Source organism: Oncorhynchus gorbuscha, linkage group LG01, assembly GCF_021184085.1.
Source record: "Oncorhynchus gorbuscha isolate QuinsamMale2020 ecotype Even-year linkage group LG01, OgorEven_v1.0, whole genome shotgun sequence".
Lineage (NCBI taxonomy): Eukaryota > Metazoa > Chordata > Actinopteri > Salmoniformes > Salmonidae > Oncorhynchus > Oncorhynchus gorbuscha.
Window position 1 is genome coordinate 46,445,352 of NC_060173.1, and position 21,654 is coordinate 46,467,005.

The following is a 21,654-nucleotide window of genomic DNA, read 5'->3' on the forward strand; positions in this document are numbered from 1 at the left end:
CAACGACTGTAAGGAAAGACAAGGGCCAGGGACAGAACAAGACAAGACAAAGACGGACAGATAGAACAAACAGAGAAACAGAGAAAATAGAGAGGTATAAGTTTGATTTGCCGTGCATGGCATGCTGCTAGCTGGGTGGGGCTAGGTTGGTAGGGGCAAAGTCACATCAGAATCAGCAGCCTCATGTGTTTCTGTGGAACGGCAAGTGTCACTCTGCCCCCTGTAGGGTCATGCAAGAACATATCGAAGCAAAGTATTACATTTCGTCACTCAACTGCCTGCATTAACACGGAATATAACAGAACATGCTTTAACTGAATCCTAACTGATTGTGCATCAACATTGGGCATGCACAGCGTCCATACAGAGGTAGGAGTTGGAGATGGGGTTTAGGTTGTGTATATACTATAGAGCAGTGGCCATAAAATAACTGGTGCCTGATCCACACTATATCGACCCGACCATGCCGTGCTGGCTCTGATATTTTTATTTTCACATTATCCTTTCCATCCACATCCTGGATGTGTAACCAGGCCAGCCCAGTAATGCTTGACTCGGCTCAGTAGAGTGAAAAGGCTTATGTTCTCTTGACCAACAAGGGGTTCCCTGAAATCATGAGAATTTAACTGAGAACTCCTTACCTGACAAGCTTGTGACGTTGGCCATACTAACGTACTGCATACTTCAACTGCATTTGACACAGTAAATCAAGTAAAGTTGAAATGACAAAGTAAAAAGATTTAGAGTTAAATTCATTCTACTTGATTTAACCCTGAACAGAGTGATATGCTCCCGGGAGTCAGTGTTGATAACTGGAGTTAATTGGGACTGAGTACTTTGAACTCCATTAACAGTAACCAGAGACAGGGAGTTAAAACTAGTGATGCAGAACAAAGCTTCTTGAAGCATTGAGGTTTTCCAGGCAATTCTGTTGAAAATAGGTTGTTTACTCAAAGCATTGATCAACACAGTGTACACTAGTGGCACCTGCTGGTCAAAATAATTTAGAGCACCCAAATTATTATAAATGACATCCCACACACTGTAGTGCATACACAGCATAACCTTTTTGTCTTCTACCAAACCAATACCGAACCAATCGGGTGGTTAAACTAGTGATGTTACATTTAATACCGGAGCTCCGAGGCATGTGTCAAAATCGCTAAGCAGTGTACTGATGCCTGTATCACATTACCAGAAGCACGTGATCAATGACGTCCGAAACGTCGTTTTGTCGGACAACCACCTGATTGGTTTGGTAGAAGATAAAAAGGTTATGCTGTGTATGCACTACAGTGTGTGGGACGTCATCTATAATCACTTGGCTGCTCTAAATTCATTTGACCAGCAGGTGCCACTAGTGATCAATAATAAACCTATTTTTGACACAATTGGCTGGAAAACCTCAATACTTCAGAAAGCTTTGTTTCCATTCAACAGACATGCATCGCATTAACCAGCCTGATAATAACCAGCCTGATAATAGCTAAATTCCAATTAGATTAATTTATCTAAGCTCTGAATAGATTAAGAATGGCGTTACAGGCCTATTCAGGTTGGTTATAGGCAGACTATCATATTCGACCTATACCGTAGCCCATGTAGCCCATATAGCCCATCTAAAAAGGACTGAAGACAGAAACCAATCATTTGGTTTCATATGTCAACATATTTATTAGTGAAACCAAAGTGCTGTAACACATATAAATGAAATTAAACAGCCTAGAACACACCCTAAAACGTTTTGTATGTTCAAATCAAAAGGCTGTTGGACCGAAAAACGTGGACAGTCGGGTGCATTGCAAATTCAGAACCGCTGGACAGCAACATAATATACTGAAGCACTGATCATTGGGGACGAGATCTGAATGACTGCTAAAGGCTTGGATAATTCAATAGGTAGCCTAGCCTACAAAAACCAAAAACAATCCAGACGTTCAAATCAAAAGGCCAGATTAACATGTCATCAGTACCGCAGCCACATCCCAAGTCCCCGGTGCCGACACATTCAGAAATAAAATCAAATGCAATTGTATTGGTCACATGCGTCAAATGCAACAGGTAGAAATAACGCTTACTTTACAAGCCCTTAACCAACGATGCAGTTCAAGAAATAGACTTTCACTAAATAAAATTAAAAACTAAAAACTTACAATAAAATTACAATAACGAGGCTATAAACAGGGGGTGCCGGTACCGAGTCAATGTGCGGGGGTACAGGTTAGTCGAGTTAATTTGTACATGTTGGTAGCGGGAAAGTGATAATTCATAGATAATTAACAGCGAATAGCAGCAGTGTAAAAACAAAGGGAGGGGGGAGTCAATATGTAAATAGTCCTGGTGGCCATTTGATTAATTGTTCAGCAGTAATATGGCTTGGGGGTACAAGCTGTTAAGGGGCCCTTTGTACCTAGACTTGGCGCTCTGGTACCGCTTGCCTTGCGGTAGCAGAGAGAACAGTCTATGACTTGGGTGACTGGAGTCTTTGACATTATTTTGGGCCCTTTGACACCGCCTAATATATAGGTCCAGGATGGCAGGAAGCTTGGACCCAGTGATGTACTGGGCCGTACGCACTACCCTCTGTAGTGCAGTACGGTCGGATGTCGAGCAGTTACCATACCAGGCGGTGATGCAACCTGTCAGGATGCTCTCAATGGTGCAGCTGTGGAACTTTTTGAGGATCTGGGGACCCATGCAAAATCTTTTCAGCCACCGGAGTGCCCTCTTCACAACTGTCTTGGTGTGTTTGGACCATGATAGTTTGTTGGTGATGTGGACACCAAGAAACTTGAAACTCTCGACCCGCTCCATTACAGCCCCGTCGATGTTAATGGGGACCTGTTAGGCCCACCATTTCCTGTAATCCAAGATCAGCTCCTTTGTCTTGCTCACATTCAGGGAGAGGTTGTTGTCCTGGTGCCAGTTCTCTGACCTCCTCCCTATAGGCTGTCTCATCGTTGTCGGTGATCAGGCCTACCACTGTTGTGTTGTCAGCAAACTTAATGATTGTGTTGGAGTCGTGCTTGGCCACGCAGTTGTGGATGAACAGGGAGTACAGGAGGGGCCCCAGTGTTGAGGATCAGCGTGGCAGATGTGTTGTTGCCTACCCTTACCACCTGGAGGCGGCCCGTCAAGAAGTACAGGATCGAGTTGCAGAGTGAGGTGTTTAGTCCCAGGGTCCCTAACTAAGGTCTTCGAAAGCCAAGTCAACAAACAGGTCACTGACTATCTCGAATCCCACCGTACCTTCTCCGCTGTGCAATCTGGTTTCCGAGCCAGTCACGGGTGCACCTCAGCCACTCTCAAGGTACTAAACGATATCATAACCGCCATCGATAAAAGACAGTACTGTGCAGCCGTCTTCGTCGACCTGGCCAAGGCTTTCGATTCTGTCAATCACCATATTCTTATCGGCAGACTCAGTAGCCTCGGTTTTTCTAATGACTGCCTTGCCTGGTTCACCAACTACTTTGCAGACAGAGTTCAGTGTGTCAAATCAGAGGGCATGTTGTCCGGTCCTCTGGCAGTCTCTATGGGGGTGCCACAGGGTTCAATTCTCGGGCCGACTGTTTTCTATGTATATATGAATGATGTTGCTCTTGCTGCTGGCCATTCCCTGATCCACCTCTATGCAGACGACACCATTCTGTATACTTCCGGCCCTTCCTTGGACACTGTGCTATCTAACCTCCAAATGAGCTTCAACGCCATACAACACTCCTTCCGTGGCCTCCAACTGCTCTTAAACGCTAGTAAAACCAAATGCATGCTTTTCAACCATTCGCTGCCTGCACCCGCATGCCCGACTAGCATCACCACCGTGGATGGTTCCGACCTAGAATATATCTATAAGTACCTAGGTGTCTGGCTAGACTGTAAACTCTCCTTCCAGACTCATACCAAACATCTCCAATCTAAAATCAAATCTAGAGTCGGCTTTCTATTCCGCAACAAAACCTCCTTCACTCACGCCAAACTTACCCTAGTAAAACTGACTATCCTACCGATCCTCGACTTCGGCGATGTCATCTACAAAATAGCTTCCAATACTCTACTCAGCAAACTGGATGCAGTTTATCATAGTGCCATCCGTTTTGTTACTTATACCACCCACAACTGCGACCTGTATGCTCTAGCCGGCTGGCCCTCGCTACACATTCGTCGCCAGACCCACTGGCTCCAGGTCATCTACAAGTCCATGCTAGGTACAGCTCCGCCTTATCTCAGTTCACTGGTCACGATGGCAACACCCACCCGTAGCACGCGTTCCAGCAGGTGTATCTCACTGATCATCCCTAAAGCCAACACCTCATTTGGCCGCCTTTCGTTCCAGTTCTCTGCCGCCTGTGACTGGAACGAATTGCAAAAATCGCTGAAGTTGGAGACTTTTATCTCCCTCAACAACTTCAAACATCTGCTATCTGAGCAGCTAACCGATCGCTGCAGCTGTACATAGTCTATCAGTAAATAGCCCACCCAATTTACCTACCTCATCCCCATACTGTTTATATTTATTTACTTTTCTGCTCTTTTGCACACCAGTATCTCTACCTGTACATGACCACCTGATCATTTATCCCTACAGTGTTAATCTGCAAAATTGTAATTATTCGCCTACCTCCTCATGCCTTTTGCATACAATGTATATAGACTCTCTTTTTTTCTACTGTGTTATTGACTTGTTAATTGTTTACTCCATGTGTAACTCTGGGTTGTCTGTTCATACTGCTATGCTTTATCTTGGCCAGGTCGCAGTTGTAAATGAGAACTTGTTCTCAACTAGCCTACCTGGTTAAATAAAGGTGAAATAAAAAATAAAATAAATAAAAATGAGCTTTGTGAGCACATGGTGTTGAACGCTGAGCTGTATTCAATGAACAGCATTCTCACATAGGTGTTCCTTTTGTCCAGGTGGGAAAGGGCAGTGTGGAGTGCGATTGAGAGTGCATCATCTGTGGATCTATTGGGGTGGTATTCAAATTGGAGTCGGGATGATGGTCTTGATGTGAGCCATGACCAGCCTTTTAAAGCACTTCAAGGCTACTGACGTAAGTGGAAGTGGTAGTCATTTAGTCAGGTTACATTCACCTTCTTAGGCACAGGGACTATGGTAGTCTGCTTGAAACAGACCAGTATTACAGACTCAGTCAGGAAAAGGTTGAAAAAGTCAGTGAAGACACTTGCCAGTTGGTCCGCGCATGCTCTGAGTACATGTCCTGGTAATCAATCTGGCCCTGCAGCCTTGTGAATGTTGACCTGCTCACATTGGCTATGGAGAGCGTGATAACACAGTCATCAGGAACAGCTGGTGCTCTCATGCATGCTTCAGTGTTGCTTGCCTCGAGGTGAGAAAAAAATGCATTCAGCTCATCTGCTAGGCTTGCATCACTGTGCAATCAGCGGCTGGGTTTACCTTTGTAGTCGGTAATAGTTTCCAAGCCCTACCACATCCGACGAGTGTCAGAACCAGGTTAGTAGGATTCCATCTTAGTCCTGTATTGATGCTTTGCCTGTTTGATGGTTAGTCTGAGGGCATATCGCAATTTATTCTAAGCGCCCGGATTAGTGTCCCGCTCCTTGAAAGCGGCAGTCCCAGCCTTTAGCTCAGCGCGGATGTTGCCTGTAATCTATGGCTTCTGGTTTGGATATGTACATACGGTCGCTGTGGGGACGACATCGTCAATGCACTTATTGGCTGAGCTGGGATACTGCTCAATGCCAATGGATGAATCCCGGAACATAATCCAGTCTGTGCTAATCAAAACAGTCCTGTAGTGTAACATCCGTGTCATCTGACCACTTCTGTATTGAGCGAGTCACTGGTACTTCCTGCTTTAGTTTTTGCTTGTAAGCAGGAATCAGGAGGATAGAATTATGGTCAGATTTCCCAAATTGAGGGCGAGGGAGAGCTTTGTATGCGTCTCTGTGTGTGGAGTAAAGGTGGTCTAGAGTTTTTTTTCCTCTGGTTGCACATGTGACATGCTGGTTGAAATTTGGTAAAACTGATTTAAGTTAGCCTGCATTAAAGTCCTTGGCCACTAGTAGCGCCACCTCTAGATGAGCATTTTCTTGTTTGCTTATGACCTTATACAGCTTGTTGAGTGTGGTCTTAGTGCCAGCATCGGTTTGTGGTAACAAATAGATGGCTATGAATAATATAGATGAAAACTCTCTTGGTAGATAGTGTAGTCTACAGCTTATCATGAGGTACTCTACTTCAGGTGAGGAATACCTCGAGACTTCTTAAATATTAGACATCTCGCACCAGCTATTATTGACAGATAGGCACACACCCCAACCCTCGTCTAACCAGACGTAGCTGCTTTGTCCTCCCAATGCACGGAAAACCCAGCCAGCTCTATATTATCTGTGTCGTTGTTCAGCCACAACTCAGTGAAACATAAGATATTCCCATTTTTAATGTCCTGTTGGTAGGATAGTCTCGATCGTAGATCATCCAGTTTATTTTCCAGTGATTGCACTTTTGCCAATAGAACGGATGGTAGAAGTGGTATACCCACTCGCCGACAAATTCTCACAAGGCACCCCGACCTCCACACTCTGTATTTCCGTCTTTTCTTCACGGGAATGGCGAGGATTAGGGCCTTGTCTCAGGGAAGCGGTATATCCTTAGAGTCGGATTCATTAAAGAAGAAATCTTCATCCAGGTCGAGGTGCGTAATCACTGTTCTGATATCTAGAAGCTATTTTCGGTCATAAGAGATGTTAGCAGCAACATTATGTCCAAAATAACTTACAAAGAATGCGAAAAAAACTAACAAAATAGTACATTTGGTTAGGAGCCCCTAAAAAGGCAGCCATCCACTCCAGAACTGCTGGACAGCAAAATATGATTTAGTATTTAGTTTAAAAGCTCTGACGGAGGCCAAGAGCTCTGACAAGCTCTGATGAAGGCCAAGAGAACAAAACAAATGTTCAATTAGGAAAAAGAAATCCACTTTAAAAAAAGAAAAATACTTCTGTTTTCAAAGATGTTGCTTACAATGCAATACTCGTGATCATTTTAAAGAAGACAAAAACTACTTTTCCTACGTTTGAACACCACCGCAGAAGCTTCATTATTCGGCACCTTCCCAATTATGTAGCCTAGTTTTGTTGTCTGGCTACTTCAAGAGAACTACGGCCTATCACTCGCAGCCCACCTCTTCCAATGCATTGTGGAAAAGAGTGCATTGAATTTTAATAGACGAAGAGCCAAAATTAGTATAACATCCTGGCATTTAAACCATACACAATTTTTAAAAAATTCAATACCACAACTCATCCAATTTTCGCACACTGAGAATGCATCATGCGTGATTGCTTTGTTTCCCGCTATAAGTTGATTTCGGTAGCACATCCCCATATCTAATTGATCAGCTGTTGTCAAAGCCAAAATGAGCCTACTATTTAGGACACAAGTACGAGTATGTGAACTTAAAACAGATATATACCCCCATTATTTGAGAAAGAGACCTCAGGTAAGTAGGTACTCACATCTCCCCTGCTTGGCGGTAGTTGGGCGGACACTCGAATGACAGGCATCTGAATCCACCCTGCACGTTGAAGCAGCTCTCTGTCACAGAGCATGTGTGTGTTCCTGTCACACACTCATCAACATCTGGACAGAAATAGAAACAAATAAACTCAGAACCACAAAAAATGGAAAATCCTTTATATCAAACATAAAACCCTGGGTTCAAACCTTGAATGTGTTAGACCGCTAATCTAAATCCTAGGCATTAGCTCAGAGAGCTAGCATACATTTTCAGGTCTCAGGCGAGGTTACTCATGTACCCAGAATCATCACTTTTACAATATGTCTTCTGATCTGCAGTATGACCATGACCCCATGCTGTGGACTCCTGCACCCCCCTGAGGAGTGAGGCCTTACCCTGGCAGCTGCGTTCATTGGGAGCCAGGGTGTAGCCGGTGGCGGGGCAGGTGCAGTAGAAACTCCCAGGGGTGTTGTTGCAGCGGTAGGAGCAGATGTGACCCCCGGTGGGCAGGGCACATTCATCAATGTCTGGAAAGGTCAGAGGTTAAAGATCAGAGGTCAAACATGGTGGATGTACAGGGTACAGGAAGTAAAGATAAGATATACCTCAGTTATGGGGCTCCTGATTGGGTTTGACAGTAGGCTATGGCTCATCGGATACCGTTTTAGCTTACCTTCACAGTTGATGCCATCTATGTCACTGAGCTGGTAGCCACGGCGACAGTAGCACTGGTAGGAGCCATACACGTTGGCACACTCTTGACTGCAGGGGCTGCTCTCGCATTCATTTAGATCTACACCCAACAATGTAACTCAGTTAGAGACACAATGTATCTGATGATTTATGCATATGTACAGTCGCTAGTGAAAGTCTACACACACTCCTTACACAGACTTCACATTTGCTGCCTTAAAAGGGAATTCATTTTGCTACTGATCTACACAACCTACTCCAAAATAAAGAAATGACGATGTCTTAATTGCGTATGTCTTCACACCCCAGAGTTAATAGTTGGTGGAAGCATGTTTGGCAGCCATTATAGTTGTGAATAATTTTTAAGACGATTGTACTAACTTTGCACAACTCTTAGGGCAACATGTACCAATTGTTTTTGTCAAAATTGCACAAGCTCAGTACATTTGTTTTGGGGTCATTGATGGACAGCAATATTCAAATCTTGTCTCTGATTTTCAAGCAAATATATGTCAGGATTGAGACTGGACCACTCAGGAACACTCAACACCTCTTGGAAAGCCATTATGGCGTGCCTTTGGCATACACTTTCTTGTAATTGTCCTGCTGAAAAATACAACTTTATCAAATGGTTCGGGTTTTCAGAAGACTGAGATGGGTTTTCCTCTAACTTTATATCTGGGCTTTGCTCCTTTCATATTTATTTGGATCCTGACAAACTCAATAGTCCCTGCTGGTGACAAAAGTGTATTTATTTGCTGCGTTGTCTTGCAGTATTACTAAACAGCCTTGTTGAAAACATCATTGAGGATTTGGAGTGGATTTTTTAACACAGACTTAATTATTTTCACTTTGTCACACAGGCCAGTAATGTGGAGTGAATACAATGTTGTTGATCTGTATCTTCAAGTATTGTGGCGGCAGCATTATTTATGGGTATGATCGTCACTGGCAGGGACTGGTGATTTTGTCAGGAACAAAAGAAATATGAACGAAGCAAAGGCCAGATAAAAACCCTGACTCAGTCTTCTGAATACATAACCCTGGGATAGAGTTGAATTTTTCCACAAATGTTAATTCCAAAGACACACCATAATGGATTTCCAATAGGTGTTGAGTGTTCCTGAGTGGTCCAGTCTTAGACCAGATGTAAATCTGCTTGAAAATGAGAGAAAAGGTTTGAATATTGTTGTTCATCAACGACTCCCAACAAAATGTATTGTGCTTGAGCAATTTTGACCCCCCCCCCCAAAAAATGGATATACATCTTTGTGTTGTATTTGTTATTCATTTGGATAATGTTCAGAAAAATTTCTTGCATTTCGAAAATGTGAAGTATGTTGTGTACACCGATAGACAATGTGAAGTATGTTGTGTACACCGATAGAAAATGTGAAGTATGTTGTGTACACCGATAGAAAATGTGAAGTATGTTGTATACACCGATAGAAAATGTGAAGTATGTTGTGTACACCGATAGAAAATGTGAAGTATGTTGTGTACACCGATAGAAAATGTGAAGTATGTTGTGTACACCGATATAAAATGTGAAGCATGTTGTATACACCGATAGAAAATGTGAAGTATGTTGTGTACACCGATAGAAAATGTGAAGTATGTTGTGTACACCGATAGAAAATGTGAAGTATGTTGTGTACACCGATATAAAATGTGAAGCATGTTGTATACACCGATAGAAAATGTGAAGTATGTTGTATACACCGATAGAAAATGTGAAGTATGTTGTATACACCGTTAGAAAATCTATCAATTTTGGAATTTTATTTTAAGACAGCAAAATGTGAAAACTGTGAGTGTAAACTTTCTCTAGGCCCACGTTGATCGTGTCCCCGCTTCTAAATATCTGGATGAGTTAGTTAATTAAGAAGTTAAGAGATAAAATGCTATTTATTTATAGGAATATGGCATGCCTTTTTGTTAAATAACAGAAAACAAATCATTCAGTCGACAGTATAGATCATGGTGATATCGGCTATATGAACGCAGCTGCCACTGTATTGAAGACATTGGGCGTAGTTTATCATGGCGCACTATGCTTTATTAAGGGCGACAAGTTCAGTTCACCTCACTGCCTTCGGTCTCAGAAAGTAGGCTGGGCCTCAGAGGTCTCGTAGATCGATGCATTGCACTCTTTCTGTTTATGCAGCCCTCTTACACAAACTTCCGCCGTACCTTACTTCATTGTTAACCTACAGACGTACGAGCTACCAGACCCGGTCTTGGAGATCCCTTCCATTTCCACTAAATTATGTAAATCTGCTTTTAGTTTTTTCGCACCTTACTTGTGGAATAATCTCAAAACTCTCTAAAATGTGGTGTTTTAGTGCCTCCAGATTTCCATATCTTTACAGTTCCGGTACAATAATGGGGTATACGGTATTACCAGCAGTGCACACAGGAGGTGCTATTTCCTTCCAAGTGTTAAAATAAATGCTGACAAATGCTAACAAAGTGTTTTGTATCTCTGCTCTGCTTTCCGTAGTGTATTGATGTGTATATCTTTACAAATAAAGATGCTGCACATGATCTTGAGAAAAATACATGACCACAAACTTCAGTAAGGCAAAAAAAGAGATGGCCAATGAGAGAAGCCCAGTTTTGAACACCTCTGTTATCCTTTGAAGGCTGCATTACCGTCACAGTTCCTGCTGTCGCTGGCCAGCTTGAAGCCTTGGGTGCAGCTGCACTTATAGGACCCCAGGACATTCTCACACTTGTGGGCACAGAGGCGCCCAGGGTAGTGCCTGCACTCGTTGATATCTAAGACACAGAAGAAAACGACACTAACTTGAACATCTACAGTTTGAGCAAGCACAGATGACTGTATCCAGTATCCTGGTCCTGTATGACACATCTACAGACCCAAGCACAGAGGACAATATTCTGGCCTTGTATGACTCAGTTGACCGAGTATGGCGCTTGCAACGCCAGGATTGTGGGTTTGATTCCCGAAGCCACCAATACGTAAAATAATATATGCATGATTGTCAATCGCTTTCGATATAAGCATCTGCTAATTGGTATATATTTGATTATTTTATAAAAAGCATGGTTTGAGAACTGCTCTAATTACGTTGGTAACCAGTTTATAATAGCAATAAGGCACCTCAGGGGTTTGTGGTATATGGCCAATATGCCACGGCTAAGGGCTGTATCCAGGCACACCAGGTTGCATCGTGCATACAAACATCCCTCAGCTGTGGTATATTGGCCATATATCACAACCCCTCGTGCCTTATTTTTAAAATAACATTATTGTATAACAGCCACCCAGTCTTGGGTGACCCTTAACTTGAACCCTTTGTCATAAGACCTACATAACACTGTGATAACACTGACATGACAGATGCCTTAAAACAGTCATGACTGTTGGCGTCCTGCTTACATCAACTGACATCACACTGCCATGTAACTACAAGGAGGATTAAGTCCGTGCGTACCTTCGCAGACGCGGCTGATGCTGTTGAAGTTGAAGCCAGCCTTACACTCACAACGGAACGATCCTACCAGGTTGATACAGCCGTGGCCTGCACACGCACCATCAGGACCCTTACACTCATCGATATCTGCACCAGGGGGGAGCGAGACCACAAGATATTACAGGAAGAAACAAGCACATTCTTAAGCAAAAGGATAGCGAGGCCACAGGAAATACATGGAAATGTAGGCTACAGTATCCGGTTGCTGATGCTAATCAATGGAGGTGAACGTGGCAGAGATCCATTCTAGCAGTGCTGCAGTGTACACTGGGAATGTTGAGGCTCCCTTGGACAGAGGTGTCCAATATAGCCCAGGAGCGGGGCCTTATGAAGGCCTTATCCCCAACTGGCATGATGAGGTCTAAGTATGCAAGTGAGGCAGTTGTACGTACCAACGCAGCGGTTGCCGCCGTCGTTGAGGTGGTATCCCCGGCCACAGTTGATAGAGTTCCTCTGGCAGGTGAAGGAGCCCATCGTGTTCATACATAACTGGCCAGGGCGGCACAGCTCTGTCTGGGCCAGACACTCATTGATGTCTGGGATAGAGATCAGAGGTTATACTGTACAGACGGGCAAAGATTATCTATATATTGACAAGATATTGGACTGTCTGCTCTAACAATGGGAATGAATGTTCGCAAATGCGGAAGGCAGGCGGGAGGAGGAGGAGGAGCTTGTGGGAACATTCTAGCCAATGAGAAGGCAGATACTCATGTCAACTACATGCCCAACTCTGATATAGAATTGTTTTTTCAAAGTTGCCGGGATACCACGTGAGTCCACTTAAATCAGTACATTCGTAAACAACCTAAACATTACAAAACTTCTATTTGATCAAATAAGCCTTACTTAGAAAATGTGCAATCAAATTTTGTGTTGACCGAATTCGACACTCTCTCATTGACCTTCATACAAAAGAAAATCCCACTTGGTCTGCTTTACACTTATTTCTCGCAAGGACAGATTTTGGGCCGCAGTCAGACCTCTCGCTTCGCCTCTTCAACTCTGATGTGGTTCACAAAGGGCACCACAGGGTCATATCACTGAACCCATTGTGCCCCTTCCTCCCCGCCACCACTACGATGATGAGTCCCTAAAATATGCCATGTATGTCAGAGAACACTGTGAACTGTACTTTGAAGATACTGGGTTTGGGGGTACATGTGGGATGGATGGGGTTATGTGTTGCCTTGATGATAGGTTGCCATGGTAACGTCTGTCAGGGTCCTGATGCTCACCGATGCAGCTGCCCATGGCGTCCTGGATGTATCCATCGCCACACTGGTTCTTGGGCAGACAGCGGAACGACCCCTGAGTGTTCTGACACTCAAAGTCCGGGGAGCAGTTGTGGGTTCCTGACTCACACTCGTCAATGTCTGGGGAAAGAAGGCATGTTGTACGAGGAAAATCAAACTGTATGTGATTCAAATCTATTCTCATAAATATTCAACAATAGTTTCATTGCAAGTCAAATTCTACCAGCTGGGAATAGACAGACAGACAGACAGACAGACAGACAGACAGGCAGGCAGACAGACAGACAGGCAGGCAGGCAGGCAGGCAGGCAGGCAGGCAGGCAGGCAGGCAGGCAGGCAGGCAGGCAGGCAGGCAGGCAGGCAGGCAGGCAGGCAGGCAGGCAGGCAGGCAGGCAGGCAGGCAGGCAGGCAGGCAGGCAGGCAGGCAGGCAGGCAGGCAGGCAGGCAGGCAGGCAGGCAGGCAGGCAGGCAGGCAGGCAGGCAGATAGATCCAATTTATCATGGATGTATGAATCATGAATCATACATATTGATCCTTCCTTATTCCCTTTCCCCCTGTAGGAGGCATTGTGTTGTGACATCTGACCTTTGCAGTTGTTGCTGTCTGTGAGCTCGTAGCCAGTACCACAGCTGACCTCTCTCTGGCAACGGAATGACCCCACTGTGTTGATGCAGTGCTCGCCTCCTCTGCAGTTACTGGCCCCCAGCAGGCACTCGTTTATATCTGGGAGATGGAGGGAGGAAGAGGGGCGGATAGTATGGAAGCCGTATCTACGAGGTGAGAAATCCTAGTCCTTGGGAGCTACTAGATGTTTTATTCCAGCTCACTAACTTTTCAACAAGATATGGCTGGTACTGAACCTCCAGTCTACTCACCCTCACAGTTCTTCCCATCTGGTTTGAGTTTGTAACCTTTGAAGCAGGCACAGGTGCTGTTGCCCACACATTCCTGTGCACACTTGGCTAATCCTGTGCACATTATAAACAAACAGAAGATAAATGACTCGTGTTCCTGACTTTCTCTGTGAGGACACAGTCTATTACAAACATGTGAAGGTCATGTGTGGAGGGGTTGTTACCGCTGCTGCACATGTTATTCGGTAAGGGATTCTCCTTCTCAGTGAAGGTCTCGTTGTCTTTGTCAGAAACTGTGGGGAAAGAAAGGAGAAGATTTACCAGTATTGGCCAAAACTAAGTTCGCAAACAAAGAGTGTTGAAACCAATGAATGCATCAGGACAATGGAGTTCTTTACTAAAACGACAGTAAGACCCCTGTCTCCTAATGACCACCAGAGGGCAGAGTAGCATTGGACATACACTAGAAAGAATAACGTTCCAAACATCCTTCCACTCTCCACTCTCCACTCTCCACTCTCCACCTCTCTACTCCAGCATTCACCTCCTCCCACCACTCCACTCGCTTGACTTCTCCACCTCTCTTCCCTCGATCCCTCCACCGTCTCTTCACCCTCTACCATTAGTCCTTCCCTCGTCTTAGAGTTGATTCTCTTACCCAGGGAGTTTCTGGTCTCCACATCAGGGGCTCCATCATCGCAGCAGGCCCGGGACACCAGGCCACACTGATAGCCCAGAGACAGGTTGTGGTCACAGGTCAGACCATGCTCGCGAGCAGCCCGGCCCAGCAGACAACAGTCACAGCACATCTGAAGGGGTCAGACCAGAGATATACGATTACTCAATGTGTTTATATGCATCATTTGGCCAGAATGACAGACGGACGGACGGACGGGGGGAAATTACATCATCATCACCACTTCTTTACAACTTCCCCACCATCATCTATCACCATTTTCTGAAGGGGATCCATCCGGGCTTGTCAAAGGGGAGGAATCTAGTTTGAGTGTGTCTGTCTGGTCTGTCTATCATCGCTGTCCTTGAGGTGTTGAGTGGTGCGGTTGTGGCAGGCAGCCTTGTGGTTACGAGCGTTGGCCCAGTAACCGAACAGTCGCTGGTTCGAATAACCGAGCTGACTCTTTTTTTTGTAACTTTTAAAAACGATGTGCCCTTGAGCAAGGCACTTAACCCGTAATTGCTCCTGTAAGTCGCTCCGGATAAGAGCGTCTGCTAAATTACAAAGAAAATAAAGTGGTAGTGTACTGAGAGCTTTTAGGGGGAGCTTAAAAATGACCATGGTATGCTATGGTTCCTCCCCCACTCTAAACTCCCATTCATCAAACGCAGCACACCTCAATGCAATCAGCCGACACCTGCAATTCGGGGGCGGATCAAGTAAAGGCGTGTTGCTGCCTGCACTAACAACGACCTCATTCTCCTGGGCAAATGTACTGTGGCTCACTTGGCAAAATGCTTCAAGGACCTTGACTGATGCCATAGTGTGCAGCAGGATGGGTGCATAGAGGGTTGTGTAGGATCCCGAGGAAGAGGACAGCCAGGTGTAGAGAGTCCACCCTGGCATAGAATATCTGAGGGGAATTGATCATCTACCTGTCAGCAACAAGCTCCATTCCTCACTCCTCCCCAGAGTGACATGTTTCAACCTGCTCACCAGGCACACACACACACGGACACTCGATCTCATTCACTCTCCTGCAAAAATTGCACGTCCATCGGAGTGATGTACGGTGATCAGCGTGAGGTTCTTGAAGCGGTCAATGATTACTTCCCCCGACACACTTTTGATACACACGCATGTAAACACAAGTATTTGGCTGTATACGCACACGCGGACAGTCTTTCACACACACACACACACACACACACACACACACACACACACACACACACACACACACACACACACACACACACACACACACACACACACACACACACACACACACACACACACACACACACACACACCTTGGCAGTCTTGGTCTCGCAGGTGCTTCCAGTGAACTGTGTGTCACAGACCCCCTGCTCTTTGGCCATGTTGATGCCACTGGTGCAGATATTGTCCTCCAGAACCGCAGCGCAGCACTGCTCCTGCACTATCCTGTCAGACAGGAACAGGAAAGACACAGGGAGCACAGTTTATTCTTAACTCCATCAATGTGCTCCTTAGTGGAATAGAGCTCTGTCTCAAAGTGCTTCCTGTTAAAAAGAGCCCCAGGCATGCCTACTGGGGATCTGCTAATAGTCCTGGTTGGTGCAGCTGCTGTACGTGGGTTGAGTGAAGAAGGAAAGCCCTGTGTAAACTCAAGGTGGATTAAAACTTTGTTTTGTGTTCATTATCTTCACTTTACCAGAGTCGGGTCAATGCAGCACTGTCTCCAATTGGCTTACCATGCTAACTGTTATGGGTACAGTGAAGCTAACTTAAGAATCCATTATTTACCGTCACTGTTTTAACCCTCCCACCTCCCATTGGATGTCCCTCCTCTGATGGACACAGAGGGCTGTAGGGCGGCAAAACTTTCTAGATAGAGTTGCAAAATTCCGGTAACCTTCCCAAAATTCCCAGGTTATACCAGAAATCCTGCTTGGATTTCGTAACCCGAATTCCCGGACAACATTACTGGAATTACATCCCTCTCCGAGTCTGGACAGGCCAGGGAGAACTTCCTGACAGCAGGATGACCAGTGATTTCCAACTATCTGACCTGTCTCTCCAGCTAGAGTGGCTTCATGAATCTTTTACAGTAAAACCAGAAACAGTTACAGGACCCTAAGACTTCAAAGGAGAAAACGGAGGTAGACAAAGAGCTGTGTGAGTCTGTTGGAAATAATCAGATCTGAAGTGAGTGAGAGCAGGCAGAACACCTCTTTATCATACCATCAACTGAGACTGGGTTACGGTGCTCCAGCGGGAGAGATGGTTTGCTACTCTGAGGAAGGACAATAAGTTCAGGGGTGCTTGTGTCTGTCTGTCAGTGTGTCTGCCTGTTTCTGCCTGTCTGTCTCAAGGGAGGGCGTGAAACCCATTGTCTGTTTTACGAGATTGGGTACTGTGCAGCACTTAGGTCTCCTCTCCACTCCACTCCTCTACCAACTAGCCTGTCTTTATCAACCCTCTTACCAGAAATTCTCTCTTTCCCTATAATCTAGATCTGTCCCCATGACAACTGCACTCACGTCACCTCCGCAGAACCTTTTAAGGGCACAGCAGTGCTCCTGACTGCCTTTTCTCTTCTTGTCTTTTTTATGTGTGTGTCTGAAATAAGATCTCTGATTTCCTGTTCTTCCCCCACTCCAGTCCTTTCCAGACCTCTCTCTATAGTTTCACCTCAGTGGTATTTCCTGGATTTGGCAATACCCCCTCTCTCTAAACCCTAAACCCAACACCCCCCCCCCTTCAACCAAAAACCATCACACTTCCACCCTTACTCTATAATTTGAAAAAATTCTGGATCACTTGGGTAGCCAATGTCAATACATTTGCCATCAGAGAGAAGATGGAGCGACAGATCTCCTCCTTATTGGCCTTGAACCTGTGGCAGAACACCTTCTACTCTTACTACCAGAGCTGTTATTACCCTGTTATTACACTGTTATTATCACTAGTGTAATGTCTCCTGCTCTCACGTCAATTCAAGAATGTGGCTGGGGATTTACGACCGGGGGGTACGGTAAAGTCCTCTCACACTATGGCCTACCACCATACCTATTGCACCATAGTCTATCTATACCGTTTACAGTCAACCAACCCCATGGGACTAATACTGAGGTAAGCAGTCCCCCCTATGGGCACAGAGGTTAAGAGCATAGAAATATAATCTATTTTCTATAGTCACTGTATTTCTCTGAGTAAGGCTGTTCAGTCAGAGAGTACATTAACTACTGTAAAAAAAGGCCCCACTCACCTGCACGTGGTGGACTCAGAGATGAGAGGGATGGCTGTGCAGTCCTGGTTGTCAATGCCCCGAACCCGACCATCCTTACAGCACTCATCTATGGAGATCTGTTTGCCACCTGTGGATGGACACACCCACAAACAAACAGCGTGTGTTATTCATGGGCTTATGCTGAATGCCGTGGCTTGGCCTACTGAAGCGAGCGCAACAGTATCGGTGTGGGAGATCTAGAGACCCCAAATGGACTGTGACTCATCAGTCCTCTAAAACAGTTAGAGACCCATGAGAGCTGTCAACATCTGCATTCGATCTCCCATGATAGGGGTGTTAGCCTGCTGAGCTAAAGCCCAGGCACTAGCGCCGTGAGCTAACGCTAGCCTTCAGGGCTCAGGTTACTCATGATGCACAGAGCCACCTTCTATGTTACATAAGGTGACAGTCAACCCAAAGGGATAAGAAACACTCTCACATGAATTAGAAACTAAACTGTTAGAACAGAATAAATTGTGGTTCCAAGCCATGTCTTGCATACAACGGAGTCTATTTTGCTGGGTGAGTAATACATGAGGATTGACATGTTTAGAACGATTATGCAAAGTATGTTTACAAAAAGTGAAACAAAAATAGTCCAAAACACAAGTATATTGTTGTCACCCAATGCCACTCACACTTTCACAGTATTAGCAATTTGTCTCCCAAATGATTGAAAAACTGTTTGGAATGTTTTTCTAAATGCCTGTAAGCCTTTTGCCAGCAATACTGAATGATGGATATGTTGTGTAGAAATAAGAGGTGACGACCGGAGTTGGACTAACTCTGTGGCGCTCCGTCTGCTTCTCCATGTGGATTAAAAGAGCTCGGAATGCCTTGACTCTGTAAACAATTCAGCCATCGCAATCAGATCAAATACATTCATTTCCTTGTGGTTAGTGTATTCTGCCAAACGTGAAATAGCTTTGGCAGGTTGGCTGGTCCTTTCTTGCTTTAGGCTTAAACAAAGGCCTGTCTGCCAAATTGGTTTTTATTAATATAAGTAATCCTAAAGGACTCCTAAAATTCCTCTGTTACTCAGTTGGTAGAGCATGGTGCTTGCAATGCCAGGATAATGGGTTCGATTCCCAGTTGATAAAAGTGTCTTCTAAATGGCATATGTCATTATTAAAGAACACTCAAGAGTAAAATCATATTTGTTAATCTAATAAACCAGTTGTTGGAACAAGGAACAATAGTGTCTTCAACCACTGACTATAATAACACATATCATAGTGGATCAGGGGATGTCTAAACGCTAAATCTATCTTGGCTAACGAAACAGGATCAGAGGTTTCAAGTAAAGGAGGACAAGTGCCTGGAGGTTTTATCTTAAATTTACAGTTCCATAAAAAAAGTTTTAGTTCCAATTATTTCTGCCAGAGGAGGGAACTTGGTTTACAGAGCATTCGGAAAGTATTCAGACCTCTTGACTTTTCCACATTTTGTTACGTTACAGCCTTAATCTAAAATTGATTAAATTCATGTTTTTTTCCATCAATGTACATACAATAGCCCATAATGACAAAGTGAAAAACAGGTTTTTAGAAATTTGTGCAAATGGATTACAAATAAAAAACAGAAAAATCTTATTTAGATAAGTATTCAGACCCTTTGCTATGAGACTCAAAATTTACCTCATGTGCATCCTGTTTCCATTGATCATGGTTGTGATCTTTCTACAACTTGATTGGAGTCCACCTGTGGAAAATGCAATTGTTTGGACATGATTTGGAAAGGCACACACCTTCCTATATAAGGTCCCACCATTGTCCATAGAGCTCCAAGACAGGATTGTGTTGAGGCACAGATCTGGGGAAGGGCACTAAAACATTTCTGCAGCATTGAATGTCTCCAGGAACATAGTGGCCTCCATCATTCTTAAATGGAAGAAGTAGAGAACCACCTAGACTCTTCCTAGAGCTGGCTGCCTGTCAAACCTGAGCAATCGGAGGAGAAGGGACTTGGTCAGGAAGGTGACCAAGAACTCGATGGTCACTCTGACAGAGCTCCAGAGTTACTCTGTGGAGATGAGAGAACTTTCCAGAAGGATAACCATTTCTGCAGCACTTCACCATTCAGGCCTTTATGGTAGAGTGGCCAGATCGAAGCAACTCCTCAGCAAAAGACACGACAGCCCACTTGGAATTGTCCTTGAGTGACCCAGCCAGAGGCTGGACTTGAACCCGATCGAACAGCTCTGGAGAGACCTGAAATTAGCTCTACAGCGACGCTCCCCATCCAACCTGACAGAGCTTGAGAGGATCTGCAGAGAAGAATGGGAGAAACTCCCAAAATACAGGAGTGCCAAGCTTGTAGCGTCATACCCAAGAAGACTCAAGGCTGTAATCGCTGCCAAAGGTGCTTCAACATAGTACGGAATACTTGTGTAAATGTGATATTTCCGTTGTATTTTTATACACTTGCAAAAAAATCCCCCAAAAAGTCCCCCAAAACGTTTTTGCTTTGTCATTGTGGGTTATTGTGTGCAAATTGATGAGGGGAAAAAAAAACAATTGAATCCATTTTACGATAAGGCTGGAATGTAACAAAATGTGGAAAATGTCAAGGAGTCTGAATACTTTCCAAATGCACTGAACAGTATATCCTTGAATATGGTAACTGCAGGCAGGGGCCAAAGGTGTGAACAAATGAACTTAATATAAAACATAATATGGTCATTTGTCCAAAGCAAATGAGAGAACTGTCAACATTAACTGTGGGAAATAGCAATGAAAAGATGTGGACAGATGAATAAAAAGCAGTGTCGGTATACAACAACCATGCTAACTTTTCCTGCAAGTGAAAGTCATTCTTATTGTAAATCAACAGCAGAGTGTATAATCAAACAACAACGTAATAGGTAGTATAATAGATGCATTACCAAGCCAAGAAACACTATTTTGCTGACTCACTGAACAAGCCTGTTGAGGCCAGCCAGACTAACAACTGCAACAGTCGAGCTCCTTGTCCCGCCGTGAACTGAGTAATAAAGCTCTTAGCAACAGGGGGAGATGAGAGGGATTTTAACAGGCCCCATAACCAGCCTTCATTTCGGTCTCAGTCTGACTAGAGTCACAATCTTCAACGGTGATAAGGTCTAACTCTGCTTTCATCTGAGGGCAGGGACCAACACCAGGATGCTCTTGGAAAGGGTCAAAAGTGTTGCTCAGAGAGAGAGCAGTTACACACGTAAAATACATCTGCTGGAAGAGTAGGGAATGGTCGGAAATTGTTAACACCTCCTGTGGGGAACAATTCTCCTTGCTTGGCTTCGCCCCAGGCCAGTTTTTGCCAGTCTGGACATTTTATTTTTCTTGACCACTACCACTGCCATTAACTGACATCCCCTTGCCAAAACCACCTAGAATCTGGAAGCCTCCGTATGTCGTTAGAAACATCAGACAAACCCCCAGGGAACAACTACCATGAAGCACAAAGCTCTAGAATGTTCCCTTCCAAGCTCAGAGGAGGCATAGAATGAGAATGTCATACAATGTCTCACTTTCAGTCTCAACTGACGGAAAGAGGTGGTCACATGACTCACTCCCTGGTGTGTTCTGGTGTTTTCACACTACTCTCTCTCAACATTACGAGAGCGAGGTGTTCACACCTCTCAGCGGATTGCTGGCATTTGCACGCCTAATTATCTCCCTCTTTTCTCCTACCCTAAAGATAATCTGGGATTAGAGCCTGAGTGATGTGTGTGGTTTGGGGATTGTTCTAGAGGTAGTTGTAGTATGAATAGTGGGGGAAGATTTAAAAAATATATATATATATATTCAGTACCAGTTAAAAGTTTGGACAATCCTACTCATTCAAGGGCTTTTCTTTATTTTGACTATTTTCCACATCATAGAATAATAGTGAAGGCATCACAACTAGGAAATAGCACATA

The 21,654-nt window shown here is 44.5% G+C and overlaps 1 protein-coding gene across 2 annotated transcripts in view; it reads right to left on the bottom strand.

Annotated features, from left to right (window-relative positions):
- LOC124038519 (fibulin-1-like) overlaps nucleotides 1-21,654 on the bottom strand; it is a 50,946-nt gene that overhangs the window by 22,826 nt on the left and 6,466 nt on the right. For both annotated transcript variants that reach the window (XM_046354522.1, XM_046354512.1), the window contains exons 2-14: nucleotides 17,736-17,844; nucleotides 15,796-15,928; nucleotides 14,465-14,615; nucleotides 14,031-14,099; nucleotides 13,828-13,920; nucleotides 13,538-13,675; nucleotides 12,934-13,071; nucleotides 12,088-12,231; nucleotides 11,657-11,782; nucleotides 10,851-10,976; nucleotides 8,176-8,295; nucleotides 7,898-8,029; nucleotides 7,501-7,624 (exon numbers count right to left, since the gene is read on the bottom strand). In XM_046354522.1, coding sequence (XP_046210478.1) covers nucleotides 7,501-7,624; nucleotides 7,898-8,029; nucleotides 8,176-8,295; nucleotides 10,851-10,976; nucleotides 11,657-11,782; nucleotides 12,088-12,231; nucleotides 12,934-13,071; nucleotides 13,538-13,675; nucleotides 13,828-13,920; nucleotides 14,031-14,099; nucleotides 14,465-14,615; nucleotides 15,796-15,928; nucleotides 17,736-17,844 — 1,603 coding nt within the window. The remainder of the gene's footprint in view (nucleotides 1-7,500; nucleotides 7,625-7,897; nucleotides 8,030-8,175; nucleotides 8,296-10,850; nucleotides 10,977-11,656; nucleotides 11,783-12,087; nucleotides 12,232-12,933; nucleotides 13,072-13,537; nucleotides 13,676-13,827; nucleotides 13,921-14,030; nucleotides 14,100-14,464; nucleotides 14,616-15,795; nucleotides 15,929-17,735; nucleotides 17,845-21,654) is intronic.